The sequence below is a fragment of the Hylaeus volcanicus genome, chromosome 6, assembly GCF_026283585.1.
Source record: "Hylaeus volcanicus isolate JK05 chromosome 6, UHH_iyHylVolc1.0_haploid, whole genome shotgun sequence".
Taxonomy (NCBI): Eukaryota; Metazoa; Arthropoda; class Insecta; order Hymenoptera; family Colletidae; genus Hylaeus; species Hylaeus volcanicus.
In genome coordinates this window covers 25,795,880-25,807,984 of record NC_071981.1, presented here as the reverse complement: position 1 = coordinate 25,807,984, position 12,105 = coordinate 25,795,880, and the positions used below count along the sequence as shown (strand labels likewise).

Sequence of the window (12,105 nt, the reverse complement as noted above, 5' to 3'; positions counted from 1 at the left end):
TTCTCTAGTTAATCCGCTACAGAACTTTGTAGAAATTAATGTCGGAATGTTCGTCGGGGTCTATAATTATGGATCCGAATACTTGAGATTCGTCTGTAATCTGTTCAGTCTCGTAGGGTTTTAGCCACTCGGTTATCGATATTCCTGTTTTTAAACACTCTAAAATTGTTTCGATAGATGGCTTAGTAACTAGAATTGTTCCTCTTTGAATGTTTTCTTTCAAGAATTTCCAGATTTTTGCGTGTACAGATTCCGATACATAGAATTCAAATGGATTATTCATGATGATGATATCGCTATTTTGTACAATTTCTGAACAATCTTCGATTCTCTTATTTATAATATCGATGCGATTTTTCATATTATATTTATGCACGATATCGTGTTGTAACGTACAAAGTTCTTCGTTCATTTCAACTCCGATGATCTTCCGAGCAGACGAAAAAATACATGCCTGAAAATATATTTTTTAGTAAAACTTAGGGTTTAGAGTGCGACAAAGAACAAAATATAATTTACTCCGTATAAAACAGCGCCTAGACGGGATCCTATATCGAGTAACGTTTTTCCTTCCAAAGGTGGTAAAACGTTGTAAAATATATACAACATTGCAGATACTGACATGGAATGCGATATGATATCTAAAACAAGGTATCTTTTAGTTTGGGTTGAACAGTTGTAATTAAAAAATGTTGTTGTCAATATTCTCTTACTGTATTCTTTTACATCTTCTGATCCACAATTGCCACAGTATAAATTGTGTACTTTTCCTTCTTCTATAAGTTCATCGAGTTCCTTGTTGTCATAAAGGAATGCATCGATATGCTTTGTGGATGCAGCAGTGCAATCCGAATTCTAAAGAATTATCAAACTAACCACATTTTTTATTTCTGGTTAAAGTTTCATATATAACTGTACCATTTTTATGACATTAAAGAACATACCTCTCCAATGGTTGGTGGTATGATACATTCCGATGAAAGTATACCATCGAATGGTATTCTGTTTCTGATATCCACAGCAATTTTTTTTATATTTCTTACTTGTTCCTCTTGCAAATCATTTTTATTACAACATCCATCTATAAAACAATATCGTAGATTATTTTATACATAATTATTCGCTGTGTAAATTTAGAATATTATATGCTTTTTATAATTGATATAGAAGAATTATCATTTCTATCAAGTACCATTGGTATGCGAATGTATGTATACACGTTTGCAATCGTTCTGGAGAATTTCATTTACGAAATAAACGGTTTTCATCGTATACCTATGTTATTGCTTGAAAAAGATGGATTTTTCGCTTCTTCAGGTTTCCATTTGTCAGCAATGAACGATAAAAAAATTTGTTTATCCGCCAGATCCAAGGACCGCATGATTTCCGTAAATGTTTTCATAGCATCCTTGACAGACATCGTACCATTCGAACCAATTACGTTCAGTAGCGAACTTGGACGAGTTCACGAGTTCGAAAGGAAAAGCTAACCAAAAGTTCCGAACAGATTCGAAGTTTCAGATGAAAATAGACTAACAATGTCGACACAAATAGGATAGAATATTTCGAAGCGTCTGAACACTAGCTAATAGACTTTTTAATTAACGAAGAGGAAGTTCGAGCTCCTCCTTTGTATTCGCCACTGATTGTGTTTATTTTTTCAAATAACATTCAACTCATGCAAAATGCATTGCACGTGTACCGACGTGGAGGTTATGTTTGCTCGATTTCATATTTGAATTTTACACTAGAAATAATTTCCTAGAAAGGTCGAGCAGGTACTTTGAATTCGAAAAAGATCGTTACCGTAACATTCGAAATTGGTTACTTGTAAGAGGTATTTTCACCTTAAATTTCTAGGGTTTATCGACTCCTCGATACGGGATAGTGTTTTTAGCGATGTTTATTAAAAAAATTAAGTACATAAAATGTCGATATACATACATAGGTATATATAAATAATTAATCTTAACATTCTTTTGTGTAGGCAAGATGTAAGGCACATATGCTCCTGCTTAATATCTGACCCATTCTAATATATACAAAAATTTGTTTCTTCGTTCACTCACAAATTGATCTCCTTACGCCACAGATAGCTGTAATTGCTTTCAGAAAGTACAAAAGATTTAAATAATTAACTTCACGTTAAAAATACGTATACATAAATATATATAGATAGATCCTATATATGTAATAAAATGACGTAGAGTCGAAAAATTGTACAAATACTTATTTACAAAGTTGTTCGTTGTCGCGTCATCTGATATCGAAATTCCAACTAATAAATCATAGGGCTTTCGTTTGTTAGATCTTACATCAGGATCTAACGTCAGGAATATCGATCACCAAAGAATTATTGCATCTAACACGGAGCTACAAAAGAATACTGTTATTGCAAGTTAACTTCGTGATATTACGTGACAAATACTGTTAGCAACGTATGATTCGATTACTTCTATTATTCTATAACGTTTGTTCGTGTAAGATTAATACTAATGCAGTACTAATTTGACGAAAATCGATTTTGCTGCCAATTTCGACGTTGATAATGAACCGAAACAATGATATACTCTTTCTATTCATGGAGTTTAGTTAGCAAGAGTAACGTCATATCAACGATCCAAAAATTTTCAAACACTTTCGATATCATCGATAACACAAAAAAGAAAAACGTGCGTGTATAATATTTAAAACACATTGCACAGCTATCTTTTCTCATCAGGCACAATTTCATTCGCATCTTAATACGACATAACTACTAGTATTCCGCGTATTTACAAAATAAAATAATGGACGCTAGTTAATTTAAATTAGGAAACGTAGATAACTTTAAAAGCTGCCTGGTGTAAAATTAATATAAAACCTGCGCGCGTATGCGATGACAAGAGTTAAACGTCACAAAAGAGAACAAAACAAAACAAATGATTCGTCAGTTCTGAGCTCGCGTGATTCGCAAAGATTTAATTACGTTCAAATTCACTTGAACATCGTCAACTAGAAAAGTCGACGGGTACACAAAGAGTGTAAAAAAAATGATTTATCGAGCAGGTACAAATTTCAACAAACATACTTTGCAGTCGAGCACAAATCTCCTATTCGCTAACTTGATCTTTAACCCTTTCTGTCCCAATCATTTTACCTACCTGATTAAACCTGGTCTTTCACATATAAACTTTTCATTAGATTTTCCAATATTTGATAATATACGTTAGTTCTGCCTTGGAATGCCTAATAATTCATGTATAAACTTGTCGATGATTCCATTTGACGTCATTAACGTTTGAAGATACGATAAGTAGCGAGATTTTGTAATTCTAATTCTTTTTGTTTACGGTGAGTCATTAGTTGCGTTATTGCAACAGTCGAAAACAATACGTTCGTTCAACAACTTGGCTTGCGAGTCAAAAACAATTGCTTCGACTAGTTTTCAATAAATTCTTTTGCGCAAAAAATGCGCCTCGTCGTGGTACCGGCTAGTATTTTTTATGTAAAACGTTCTTGCTTATTCTAAAAGTGGATTCGAGACAGAAGAGTTAAGAAAGTATCGGGCGCAAAATTCAATACGTAGAATTGAATGTGTCGGATACGTTCCTCGATCGAGCGCGTGTCTAGTAATTATTCGAAATATTTGAGCATACCTATTACGACAACCTGTAAAATGTCTTGTAATAGTTTGTTCGATGTGATACTTAAAGGTGACTAAAAGTCTATAAGAAAAGTTATAAATCTCACTAAAAAGCATGTCGAAGGGACGTGTTCGCGCGTCTTTATCGCTTCTTCCTGCATACAATGAGAACCGTTACGATCTGTCGCGACACTGACGCTACGTAGTGCTGGGACTACTTGAATAATTTAATAAACGTCGAATATTCGAGTACTTGTTCGAATAATCTCCGAAGAATTGAATATACATACATATTCGAATAGTATTCGGATTATACTCGGCAAATATATGAATCGTTGCGATAGTTGAGTATTCGAATACGGAAAAGTTGGACAAGTAGCCAGAATTCTAATCAACACACGTGTCCTGGAAGGACAACTGATTTTCGACACTATGGTTGCTGTTCACAGAGGTTGTTCGATAGGCAGTGATCCCTGGAGCAGAGGGGGCTCAGTGTATGACGTGTTCACGTCAGTTCCAGCTGTGTCACTGTTGTTATGGTTGTTGCTGTTGTTGTTTTGCCCGTTTAGAAACGAGGCCATTTCCATCGGCGATTGTTGTTGCCCGCTCTGTTTAGAAACATGCGTGTTCGTTCGCTTCTTTCAGATCGGCTCAGTGAGCGTGTTGTGAAGGGGTAACGTACGTGTGTGGTGTTTGGAAAAATAACGAAAGAAAAGCGGCTCCAGAGAGAAGTGCAGAGAGCGAGTAGAATTAAAGAGCAGCACGCGCGATCAACGCTAAAGCTAGAAAAGACTAGTCTCCTTAATATCGAATAGTCTGAAAGCAGAAACACGTTAGTCGAATGTAAAACAAAACAGATGCAGTCGCGTGCGGGATAGTGCGTAGAAAAAAAAAAAAAAATTGGAAGTCGCTTTTGAAATAGAACGTGGCCCGAAGCACCGCAGAGGTGAACGTGCCAGATTTCGAGGTGTACCGCTGTAATCTGTCGGAGTTCAACCGTCCAATTCAACCTTTTTATCAGTTCCAATCAAATTCCATAAACATCTGACTCAGACTTTCGCAATTTTTCTACCATTACATATCACATAGTTTTTTAACAATATATAGAATTGATCGCAGACCTTGGTTAAATCGTTAAGAATTAAGAGGGGGGGGGGGGGTACAAGATTTCCCGATATTGCATCGTTCGAAGGTAGCTTTTCGTTGCGTTAAGAAGGTTGATTGGTTGTTTCGTAGGGCAGGTGGTAAGAACAGATTGCCTGTGCATCTAACGATCCAAGTAATTCTCACTACTTTGCTTCGACTAGCCAACCTCCCGAAGGTCGAACTCCGTTCAGGGTTACAACCCAACAGAACACACATACACACACAGAATGTTCACTGGTACAAAGATCGTAGGCGTACAAAGTGATCACGTACGCGATTAAGATAGGCGTGTTTACGCGTTCGTCTGGTGTACTTCTGACTTTAAGGGGAAAACTGAATGACCTTGGACGGTAGAAATTTTGTCCGCTCGAATGCATAAAGAACAGCAGCGGTGACGCGTAAAAATCGCTATCCTCGAAATCAACACGGTCATTCTTTTTCTCCGAGACAGAGCGAAAGTATTGATATTGCTACTTACAAATACCGACCTTAGGCTGTATTATATCTTCGGACGTATCGAGACCAGCGAGCGGATTCGATGTTATGTTTATTTTCGAGTCGGTTACTCCACCGTTTATAACTCTTCCGTTTGTTATCGGTTTGCCTGTCGAAAGGACGAGTATTAGTTTATTTGTCAAATAATCTCCGCCATCCGAACTAACGGTTAACCTAGTGCATATCAAATCATAATTACCTTCGCTCTGTGAAGATTCTCGACTTTGTTTGCGTTTTGTCCTCTTGTACACCACCGCGACTGCTATCAAACCACCCAACAGCGTGGATCCGCCAAGAACGCCGCCAATGATGGCGTACATGTTAGCGTTTCTATCGTCCGCTGGTCCCACCCGACTGTCCAACGTTATATTACTACCGTGATCTTTACGATTATCGTGATCGTTAGATTCGATCATCTGCTTCTTCGTCTTTTGTCGTAGAATCTGCGAGAATTCCGAAGCTGCGTCCACCGAAAAGCTCTGTACCTTGAACTCGTAGGTCGTGTCGGGTTGCAAATGAGATATGGTTATGTTGCAGGAGTTCTTCCCCTCGACCGTGGTCTTTATATAGTCGCCCGCAGAGGTAGAGGCACGATGGTAGACGTAGAAACCGTCTATGTTCGCCGTGTGGTCGGGATTCTGCCAAACGAGCAGCACTTGTTGCGGTCCTAGAGCTTCGGTGTTGGTTAACAGTGGTATCGGCATCTTTTTATGCTCGGTTCCTCTGTCTCTGTGCAGATAGAACCGCACGGAATTGGGACTGGGTTTGTTGTCGTTGTTCTTGTAAACCGCGGCGATACGGAATCGATAAGTATGCTCGGGCTGTAAATCGGTCACCTCGAACGATCGCACATGCTTCGATATCTCCGAGTTAGCGGTCATCCATTTCGCCTGCTTTCCGTTCATCTTCTGTCCAAGCTCTCTGTACTGAACCTTGAAGAATTCGATCGGCAATCCCGTGTTCTCGGGCACGGACCACCTCACCATCACGGACACGTCCGATAGTCTCGTGACGTTGGGTTGATTCGGTGGCACCAGCACTGCTGAAAATGCCAGACATGTTTATTAAAGAGGCTAAATTTTACATTACGCATAAAATTAGATTTTCTTTGAGATTTATCTGAGACATTCTTTTTAATTTTCACAAATAATTCTATCTAAAAACCAAATATTAGTTCATCCCATGATAAAAGATTCCATTAATACATTTTTTAACGCTACGCTAAATAAGTCCGCGCGCATGATGCAATCAATTACCAGTGCCTTTTCGCTTCCCTTCTTTGCTTCGTCTCCTCCCTCCTTCTCTCGTGTGCTTGTGTCTCGAATTAGGAATCCCGTAGTCTGGTCGCGATTCGGTTGTGCCCATATGTTGCTTCGGATTTACTTTCAATAAATTGTAGCCAGAGTCGGAACCGTACTCGTTGCTCGCGACGCATTGTACGATGCCAGCGTGTCTTTTCTCGACCTCGGAGATGAAAAGTCTGGAACCTTTGATCTCCAAACTGTCGCTGGGTATCAAAGACTCCCCATTGATCAGCCACTCGACCTTTGGTTGTGGTTCGCCAGTTATAGAGCAAAAAAGCTCCAACTCTCCACCCTCGGAGAACGTGGACGCCTTTGGAAACTTGATCACTTTCGGTGCTTCCATTACTTTCAATATGATCACGGATCTGATGTGCCTGCCGTTGCTGATCCACATGCAGTCGTATTCGCCTCGGTCATCTGGTTGGACGTTCATTATCGTCAATCCCGTTACAGTTTTTACAGAATTTGTAGGCAACGAACTACCTAACTTGATCCACGTGACGTCAGGCACGGGATAACCGCCGCCAAAGCACTCCAAAGTCACGTTTTTGTCCCGCTGGACTTTGTACTCTGTTTGTGGCTGCTTGATGAAGTAGGGAGCTTGCAATTTATGATTCGCGTGCACGGTCAGTATCGTTTTGTGATTGCTGGTGTATATTTGACTGGTTATGTAATTGCTAGCAGTACAATGATAAGTCCCACTGTCTTGTGGCTTGGCGTTCTCGATGACCATGGTTTTGCCATTTGTATTTTGTATGGGGTTGTTGTTCTTGTAGAACTGAACTATAGCCTCCGGAGCTGAGTAAGGCACGGGACACGTGATCGGTACGGTATTTCCAGCTGCAACGTTTACGACGACATCCGCCTTGTCGGTGAACTTGTGTAGCGTGGCGAGCGTTAATCGTGCAGGATCGGATGCTAAACCACTGGTACCTGCCAGGGGAGAGATACGAAAGACAGATTAATCGCTGAACTGCTTTGGTCGCGAATAACGAATAACGAATAACCGGTCGACGAAACCCTTACCGTAGAAGGCTATGCAGCGGTAATCGCCAGCTTTCGATTCGTTATCGAAATTCACTACGTAGCGAGAGGTTTTGCCACCGTTGTTGGGCATATGGGACCATTTGTCTGAACCCAACGGCCTATGGCGCCACGAGAATCGCTCAGGAGCGAGGTTCAGGTTGCACTCGAAATTCACGTCGTCGCCCAGCGGTGCATCCAGAGGTTGAGGATGTCTGGTAAAGGACATGCCTACCTCTTGCCTTTGCCCTGTGTAATATACATCGATAATTTAATAGATTCAAGTATTCGAAGAATATTTACGGTATTCCAATCGTTTAAAAATATTTGTATATTACTCGAATGATATTCGAATTTCATCGTACGGGGGAAATTGTAAGGGGGAACTCACCGTAAGCAAAGCTGGCTAGGACGTGTAGCAAAGCAGTGACGACGCCGCATAGGGAGGGCACTGGTCGCATCTTGACACATTCTGCAATCAAGGAAGAGAAGAGTTAGTTACGCATTACTCGGATATTTCTACTCTCCGCGGTTGTTTTTTCGACCTCGTTGTCCGAGACGAGGAAGGGATGCAAAACTCGCAGGGGACTCGTGGCGCCACTAAAATTAATGCCCGACAAACGTGTTTAAGTTTAGAACGGCGAAGAGTTCACATGGAAATAGAACGCATTCTTGTTCTAGTTTTGATAACAATGCCGCGCGGCCAATTTCGTTCACGTGAAAACGTTTCGATGGTCAAAATTTACAATTTGTTATAATCGTAAATTTGATGTAGGCCAGCTTTTACAGTAAGGGGGAGCTGGGTCGATAGGAAGAAGTCGAGTAACTTAAAGATGGTTAGCGATAGGAACAGGATAGGCTTCGAGGGGAGAAAGGACCTCCAGTTTCACCAGGTTCAGACTTATACGTGTGTATAGAGGTATAGGTTCGTTACAATGGAAATGACGTAGAGATAAATATTAAAAATATTTATTTAACATTGTACAGACTTGGAACGATTGGACATAAATATAATTGAATTAGAGAATATTTTTTATTTCGATAACATTAGTATTACCATAATCAATCTTTATTTCATTGATTACAATCGTTTTTTAGTTAATATTTCCGCAACGCTGCGTGCTGAGAAAGCCTAACAAGCCAGAGGTGCCACAGTGACAATACGAAAATGACCGTATACGGTGATGAAAACCGTCGTTCGACCGCTTTCCACCCACGTGCGGACGCCTGACCGTCACGAGTGACGATCAGAGAACCGTACCGACACGTCGAACACCGATGGAAATTATTTGTTGGCTAACACGCGCGCCACACGTAGGCAGATCCATTCACGGGGCACACCGTATCATTCGCCCACGCGACACTTTCATACGCGGAGAATAAGAATTTTCTTTCCACCGATTACTTACCTTTCAATCTTCGAATGTGTTTCGACCCTAAGAATTTTCCAGCAACTCAAACGAACAAGTGAATTCCATCTGATTATTTTCGCGTCGGTATGCGATGCATACTTTCGCGGGATCCCATGCCAAATGAGATTTCGAGGTCTCCTTTATAGAAAAAAAAAACAACATTTTTAACCCTTTTTCGGAATTTTTATTTTCAACCAGTTTTCCTAGCATTAATTTCGCGATCGTTTGATCGGGACCTCAGCCAGGTATACGTGTTTACAGGACGACACACGCCCCTAGGTTTTAACTTGTATTTGTTCGTTTGTTCATTGTCCATTGTACTTTGAACGAGAACGCGAGAAAAAGAATTGTCTCGGGTCGCGTTCGTTACGGGTAAGAAGCAAAAATGTTCAGAGAAAGATTCGTCGCTGTCGTCGAACCGGAGAAGCATTTTTCATCGGAGTCGAAATCGCGACGCAAAAAGTACACGTTCGAGAGCCCATTCGCGAGGCAGTTTAACGTGTTTTATGTATGGGAGGACTCTTAACTTCTGGTTAAATGGTAGCATAAATGCTGGTGGTATGTAACAGGTGAGAAGGGCTCGAAAGAGGCTGGTTTCCGACGTTGCCTCTCGTAAAAATAAAGAACTCGAATTCCAAAGCAGTGGTTGTCAATCCCCCTCCCTTGTTCGGCTCGCGGGACCAAACGATGGCTCCGTGGCAACCTAACCTTACGGCGAGCCAATGCCACCAGGGTTACGCACACACGCGCGCGCGCGCTCACGAATCGTAACAGCTGAACCAGAGAATTAGACTCGTTTCTACAACCTGTCGTTGACCAGAGACCACGAGTTCCGAAATCCTTTTTACACGGCGGTGATCCTCATGGCCGATCGAGGCTCGACAACTTTTCTTGTTCCACTTTCACGATCCATCTTCTCTTACCCACCACAAGACGAGCACGAATTTTCATACGAATAATAGAAGAATCGAAACGTGATATTTATTCGGACAGGCTTACCATTACTTTTATTATCCTGGCTCGATTTTCAGTCCACGAGTCTGACTCGTGAAAGTATGATAAAAAAAAAAAAACACTTTTAAGATTAAGATATTAAAATGCGATATTTTTATTTCGTACAACCAGTTTATCTTAGCTGCAAGAAATTTCCAACTGGTTTCGCCAGTTCGCCCCTATCGAAAAGTATCTATATTATACAGATAAGGGTTGATACATGGCCGAAAAGTGGAGATGTTGAATTGATAATAATTTTGCAGAGTGTTCCGTTACGTCCGACAAACAAGAACCAGGAAGATCGGGTTCCCGTTGATCGAACAGATTCGAGAGAAATGGACCCTTCCTTTCGGCGATCGTTGATTAATCACGTGTACAGCTTTTATTCCTTTCGCATCGTCGTGTTTCGTGTTCGATACGGACGCACGACTAAACTCGATTCTCTACCTCGGTATGCACAGCGATCGCTAAAGCAAAACGAGCGAAGAATATTTAGCCGTATATGTGTCATACGCTATTTTAATTTGCTTCCCCATAGCTGCCACTTATATTCCAGCACGGATGGGCACAATTCTTCTACTATGCAATATATTTTTCCCCCTTTTCCGTTCTCTAAATAAACGTACATTCGCAAATCATCGCATCTTCTCTTCGTTTACGATAGACAATAGCATTAGATGGGTAGAATTATTTTAACATTGAGATTACGAGTACTCGATGTCGAACCATCGATACAAATCGTTGTGCCTTTGATTTTGTTTGTTATCCATTTGTATGCTTACATAGGTTTATTTCGTTCCTTCGCCGATAACTCTTCTTTTCCCCCTATCGATATATTTACCGTTCTAAGCGATAATATTTGAACGTGTTTCGCCGGAAAGATTGCTGTTCGTACACTTTTCAGTGACGTAGCTAGCGATTCTAGTCCGAGTGCTTGCGAAAGAAAAACCCGTAACAGAAATTAATCGATATTATCTTTCTCTTTATTAGTTATAAAGTTGTTCCCATCGAATTCCTCTCGGTTACCCACCGATACTTTTACTAAACTTTATCGGAAAAGTACGTAACGTGTATCCACATTCGAACGCAGGCGCATTAAGTAGCGCGGTATTATCCGAAGGAGGATTTTATCAATTGTCAAAAGTTTGTACGATCGTGTATCATTATTCCTGACGCGTATACGTGTAAACAATTAAATGACGCTCTATACACATCCACTCAGCATTCGAGTATTCAACGAAAATACCAGTGGCTCACCCCTTCCGGCAGGTGATCTTCCACGGGCGACACCATAAGCAAACGCATTAAACGATCAGCAGTTTTTGTTGTGACGGTTTCCTGCGTGTTTGCGTGTACGATCGCGATTGCGAAGCTCCGGACGATGTCTCGCGACGCACCAAAATAAAACCAGGACGAAAAATCGGCGACGATGCAAGAAAACAAATATAATTGTGCTCGAATCACGCTCACCCTTTTTCTTTCGATCCGGCTGCACGATCCTTCCGTTTCAGATCCTTTGAATTTCCCGTGAACTTGCTGCCGATGCTCCTCGCGGAGGGAAACGATGGGTTTGTTATATTTCGTACCGGTGAATCACTTCATTTTTCTTTTCGGCAATCGTTGGTGAGTCTCGATCGGTTCGATTTCCTATAGAACACGACGCTTGGCGTCCACCAGCACACTGGAATGCAGACCGACAGGTTTTGAACCGCGATAAAGTATATAGTAACGAGGTGTGCTTCGGTGTGCTTCGATCTAGGTATTCGCGTGCAGGTTGGTACAGTGCTTCACCGTCACGTGACCTGTTCCGTTTCAAACTTGAAAATACAGAGATTTGTCAGCGACAAAACTCGGGCGTTTTTCCTAAGTGTGATTCTGCAAGGGCCTCTTTTTCTTCCTTTATCAACTGTTCGATGAATAGCAATGTCGGTCTTGTACGCTGAAAGGCTTGCAAGGGGTACGACTTAGGCAGGTACATCGTTCGTTTAATTCGAACAATTGACCATAATCTGATAATACGAGGGCACTAAATCAAAGCAATGGACAAGAATTTTGCTTCTAGTAAATTACTTTATGTGTGCAAATTATTTCGATGGAAGTGAAATTC

General features: G+C 40.9%; 3 protein-coding genes across 8 annotated transcripts in view; 1 reads left to right on the top strand and 2 right to left on the bottom strand.

The window, feature by feature from the left end:
* Nucleotides 1–12,105, top strand: part of LOC128878519 (uncharacterized) — a 46,341-nt gene that overhangs the window by 4,372 nt on the left and 29,864 nt on the right. The window lies entirely within an intron of this gene.
* Nucleotides 734–1,734, bottom strand: LOC128878526 (uncharacterized). The gene is made up of 3 exons (XM_054126813.1): nt 1,276–1,734; nt 945–1,081; nt 734–871 (listed from the first exon to the last, which is right to left on the bottom strand). The coding sequence occupies exons 1-3, from the start codon at nt 1,418–1,420 to the stop codon at nt 803–805; spliced, it is 351 nt and encodes a 116-aa protein (XP_053982788.1). The 5' UTR covers nt 1,421–1,734; the 3' UTR covers nt 734–802.
* On the bottom strand, nt 1,886–11,705 carry LOC128878508 (interference hedgehog-like). Of its 6 annotated transcripts, XR_008457424.1 has the most exons (8): nt 11,469–11,705; nt 7,985–8,065; nt 7,597–7,842; nt 6,523–7,503; nt 5,466–6,308; nt 5,250–5,375; nt 3,144–4,441; nt 1,886–2,373 (listed from the first exon to the last, which is right to left on the bottom strand). XR_008457424.1 is itself a non-coding variant. In XM_054126769.1 (7 exons), the coding sequence occupies exons 2-7, from the start codon at nt 8,052–8,054 to the stop codon at nt 4,191–4,193; spliced, it is 2,517 nt and encodes an 838-aa protein (XP_053982744.1). In that variant the 5' UTR covers nt 8,055–8,065; nt 11,469–11,705; the 3' UTR covers nt 1,886–4,190. The 6 variants fall into 6 exon arrangements, 5 of the variants coding, with proteins under 5 accessions (XP_053982744.1, XP_053982746.1, XP_053982745.1 ...); XM_054126769.1 differs by having other exon boundaries at nt 1,886–4,441; XM_054126771.1 differs by having other exon boundaries at nt 1,886–4,233; nt 5,260–5,375.